Below are 4,417 nucleotides of genomic sequence, written 5' to 3' on the forward strand. Positions count from 1 at the left end.
TAAACGACTCAAGCTCTCTACCTAAACGGAATATAGAAAGACTTCGTTTAGCAGCCGGTGAACGACTCATGCATTCTAAAAATAGCAAAAAACTGATGGCGCTATCTGTTGGTGGGATACCCCAACCAGTTGAGCTTCATCGCTTGGAGGAGAGCTTTCTCATTTCCTCTGTACTGTTATATGGTTTTGCATTGAAGTTATGTTTTGTGTTGTAACGGGGTTTGTGATATTTAATATTGGTGTTACTATCTACATTAACTGCACACGTATTAAAACTTTATAAATTAACATAAATGTATTATTAAGAATCTGACTGCTTAGCAATACGGCCTTTTTGGACCGTTACTCCTGAATAAAAAAAAATCTGACTGCTTGCACCGAGGACGTTCTTGTAAGTGCCGCGTTACAACCAACGTGTTCGGCACCATCGCTCCCGTTCGTTGGCCTGGCGAGCGATCATTGCCCTATCCTGCCGAACCGCTCTCACTAACACATCAACACGCTGGCAGGACTGTCAGCGGTGAGTGACTGCAATAACGGCGATTGCAAGTTCGGCAGGTCGGGTCACAACATCTCCCCCTTTTTAGTATAGCCGATATCCATCGAGCCTACGCGGAGGTCTTCTAAGCCTAGAAGATCGGCGTGGCGGTTGTATCGGCTGTCTGATGCTGGTCTCGGATGCAGATGGTAGAGGCTGTACAATCTGCTGCGTTGGGGACCTATCGGAAGAAAAACGTTGTGATGTGCTGGACGGATCGTTGTTCCGTTCCACGGGTATCGGTGCCTTTGGTGTCGTTGCCCACGGTGTCGGTGCCACTTCCGTAAGAATATCAAGCGGCAGCTGATGCTTAGTTGAGTCGCCGGCAAGATGTCCTCGGCCACTCGATGTACGTGCGCGCATTTGATTGGCATGTCGACGATGAGGGCGATGTCCATCGGTGATAATCTCGTACATTACGCTTCCGATCCGTTTCGATTCCATTCCGGGAATCCACTGCCAAGCATTGCGCGAATAATGTTTCATATAGACAGCATCTCCAGGTTGAAACTGTCTAGCTGCTGGCGGTTGCTGATCATCTCGTTGGTCGACTTCGGAATGTGTTGTTGTAGTTGGGCGTATCAGATCTAAGGGAATTCTAATGTTTCGATGAAATAAAACTTCAGCTGGCGTGCGTTGGTTAAGTGCAGGGTGCGGAGTTGAGCGATATGTTTGCAGGAAGGTGTCGAGTGCCGTTTCAGTGGACATCTCCTCTGATTGGATTTTCTTCAGGGCTCTTTTCATAGTATCCACAAAGCGCTCTGCTTGCCCATTAGACTGTGGGTGAAACGGCGGTGTTTTAATATGTTCAATGCCACTTTGCTTGCAGTAATCTTTACACGTGTCGCTTGTAAATTGGGCTCCGTTATCGCTGACTAGTTTTTCAGGCATGCCAAAACGTGCAAAGATGCTTCGCAGCATCGAAATGGTAGCTGTAGTGGTTGTGGTGATTGTCTTCATAACTTCAGGCCACTTTGAGAATGCGTCAACCACGATCAAAAAGTTAGCTCCATCAACTGGTCCTGCATAGTCTATATGCACTCTTTCCCACGGTTTGGTGGTCTTTGGCCAAAACTTTGGTTCTAGTAGAGGTGGTGATTTTGCGACTGCCATGCATGCTGTACAGCTGGAAACGCAGTCGGCTACATCCTCATCAATAGATGGCCAGTATAAATAGCTGCGAGCGACGGACTTCATGCGTTGAATCCCTGGATGCCCTCTATGAAGTTGATTCAAGCACCGCATGCGTAGTTTTCTGGGGATTACTACTCTCTCTCTAAAAAGAACACAATCACCTACGGTCGACAGGTCATCCTTTCTATTATAGAAGCGTGCTAACTCCATTCCATATGACGAGTCAGACGGCCAGCCTTCTTGGATGTATTTGTGAACCTTCCATAGTAGGGAATCTGTCCGTATCCCTTCCTCTATGTCTCTGAAATTGAGAGGGAATGTATTAATCATGTTGAGAACTACGGACCTTACATCCTCTTCTAGCTGGAGGCTGGCGATGACGTATTCTGTCTCCGGTTTAGCGTGATTTCTTATGAGCCTTGAGAGAATGTCAGCATTTCCAAAGTTTCCGGTGGGGACGTACTCAATCGAAAAGTCGTATAACTGCAGTGTTAGCGCAAAGCGTTGCAGTCTATTCGCTGTGAATACTGGGATGCTTTTCTTTAGGCCGAAGATGCGTAATAAGGGGCGGTGGTCGGTTTGGAGCCTGAAAGAACGACCATAAAGCATTTTGTGAAATTTAGTTACGGCAAATACAATGGCCAACCCTTCGCGATCTATTTGACTATATTTTTCCTCCGTTGTTGTCAAAGCACGTGACGCATGCTGAACGACCTTTATTGAGCCAATGGTATTGAGTTAATGGTAAGCAATGGACGATATTGTTCGTGAATCTCGACCTGGAGGAAGGCGTCTGACAGGTCTACTTAGCTACTGTGAAGTACTTTGCTGCTGAACCAACTACTGTGCGCAAGCTTCGAAAAAATATCTTCGGGCAATGGCAATGGATATTCGAGTGGCTGAAGCGCATCGTTTAAGCCAGTCGAGAAGTCGCCACAGATGCGGATGTTGCCATTTGCCTTTCGTACAACTACGATCGGGGCTGCCCATTCGGAAAAGTCTACGCGCGTGATGATATTCAATTGTTCCAACCTATCCAGCTCTTTGTTGACCGTCTCAATCATGGCATAAGCGACAGGCCTTTTTGGACAAAACACGGGTCGAGCGTCTTCCTTCAACTGCAAGTGGATGCGGCTTTTAGTGCATAGCCCCGTACCGCTAAAAACTGTCGGAAATTTAGCTTGGAGACCCTTGATGTAGCCGCTTGACGATATCATTTTGCAGTAGCTATCCATTGGTAGCGAACTGAGACCAAATTGATCGATGAGATCAGCACCCAACAACAAAATGTTTGCTCGCGTCACCCGAATGATAACTTCCCTCGTTTTACCTGCCATTTCAATGCTGGTTTCGAATTCACCGTCGAGTTGAAGCTCCTCACCCGATGCTGTCCTAGCGTTGACCTCTACCGGAACTAACGATGGTTTGCCCAGTTGTTGCCACAACGAGCGACTGATGACTGTTATGTCCGACCCAGTGTCTAGCTGCAAGCTCACGTGTTGACCACACATGGTCAGGTTGACGTATTTTCGTCTGTCGTTAACCCTGCAAATATTTACAGTTACAACACGTGATGTTACCTGCCGGTGCTTTTGAAAGTTGCGCTGTCGTCTTATCGGTCCTGATGTGCGGCAAAACCCTTCCCGATGACCGATTTTTCCACAATTGGAGCACTTATGCGATTTGAACTTGCAGACTCTGGACCAATGAAGCTCACCGCATAACCAGCAGGGTTTCGATGGTTTCGCCGATGGTCCGGAATCACTCGATTTCTGCTTCCGGAAATTAGCTGGTTGCGTGCCCGATCGATGGTACCGCTGGTTCGACTGCATACCTGCACCGTGCACTGCAAGGACTCGTTCACGCGACTCCGTTCCAATCATCGCGCTGTCAACCTTCAGGCTCTTTATCCGCTGGCACTCTGCTGCAAGATCCTCCAAAGTAACGTCACTTCGTTCCTCGATGCGTGCGAGAAGTCGTGTGCGGATGTCTGAATCAGCCTCATCCTTTAATCCACACACGAGCGTCAAACACTTAAACTGATTCTCACTCATGGACGAAAACTGGTAGTCGACGCACGATCGGTTCACGCGGCAGATGAATGTGAGTATGTCTTCGGATTGCGCTTTTGTCAGTTTCATGCATTTGTATCGTTTGCTGACAAGCAACTCAGCCCTTCCGAAAAGTGAACTCAATATGCTGACTGTATCTTGGAAACTCACATCGCGCGGAACTCGTGGAAGGATAAAGCTGGTATACCGTGAATGCTCTGTCGTGCCCAGCTTACGCACGAGTAAACGAACTTTCGCCGCGTTGTCGAGTCGGGAGGCGTCCTGCTTAAACAGGTCGTCGTAACGTAAAAACCAGGCGGAAAACGTAACGTCTGACTCGGCCTCGTACCGAAACTCGGAAATGCTGCTCGCCAAAGCATCCATGGTAAGCTCGGGCTGCTGCTGCGGGACGAAAGACTGCTGCTGCGAATGCTGCTGGGGCTGCGACGTTTGCGGGAGCGGGTGCAATTGCATTAATTGCGACATCATTTGCTGCTGTTGGGCCATCTGCTTCTGCATTAATTGCAGCATTTGGTAGATCATCGCGCCGTCTGGGGACGATCCTGCTTCCTGAGATGACGCTTCTCCTGGGTGCAGCGATGGCGTCGGCGATATGCTGAGCGATGGCGCCGCTGGTACGCCGAGCGATGACCCCGCTGGTCCTCGGTGCGGTTGTAGATGCAAGCGTTGTGCA

At 48.7% G+C, this 4,417-nt stretch overlaps 1 protein-coding gene across 2 annotated transcripts; it reads right to left on the reverse strand.

Annotated features, from left to right (window-relative positions):
* Nucleotides 1-352: 352 nt before the first annotated feature.
* LOC121590564 (uncharacterized protein K02A2.6-like) lies at nt 353-4,417 on the reverse strand. 2 transcript variants are annotated; one of them, XM_041910341.1, is made up of 2 exons: nt 3,003-4,417; nt 353-2,258 (listed from the first exon to the last, which is right to left on the reverse strand). In XM_041910341.1, the coding sequence occupies exon 2, from the start codon at nt 2,000-2,002 to the stop codon at nt 584-586; it is 1,419 nt and encodes a 472-aa protein (XP_041766275.1). In that variant the 5' UTR covers nt 2,003-2,258; nt 3,003-4,417; the 3' UTR covers nt 353-583. Both variants share the same exon structure in this region, with proteins under 2 accessions (XP_041766275.1, XP_041766277.1).

This window comes from Anopheles merus, chromosome 2R, assembly GCF_017562075.2.
Source record: "Anopheles merus strain MAF chromosome 2R, AmerM5.1, whole genome shotgun sequence".
Classification (NCBI taxonomy): Eukaryota; Metazoa; Arthropoda; class Insecta; order Diptera; family Culicidae; genus Anopheles; species Anopheles merus.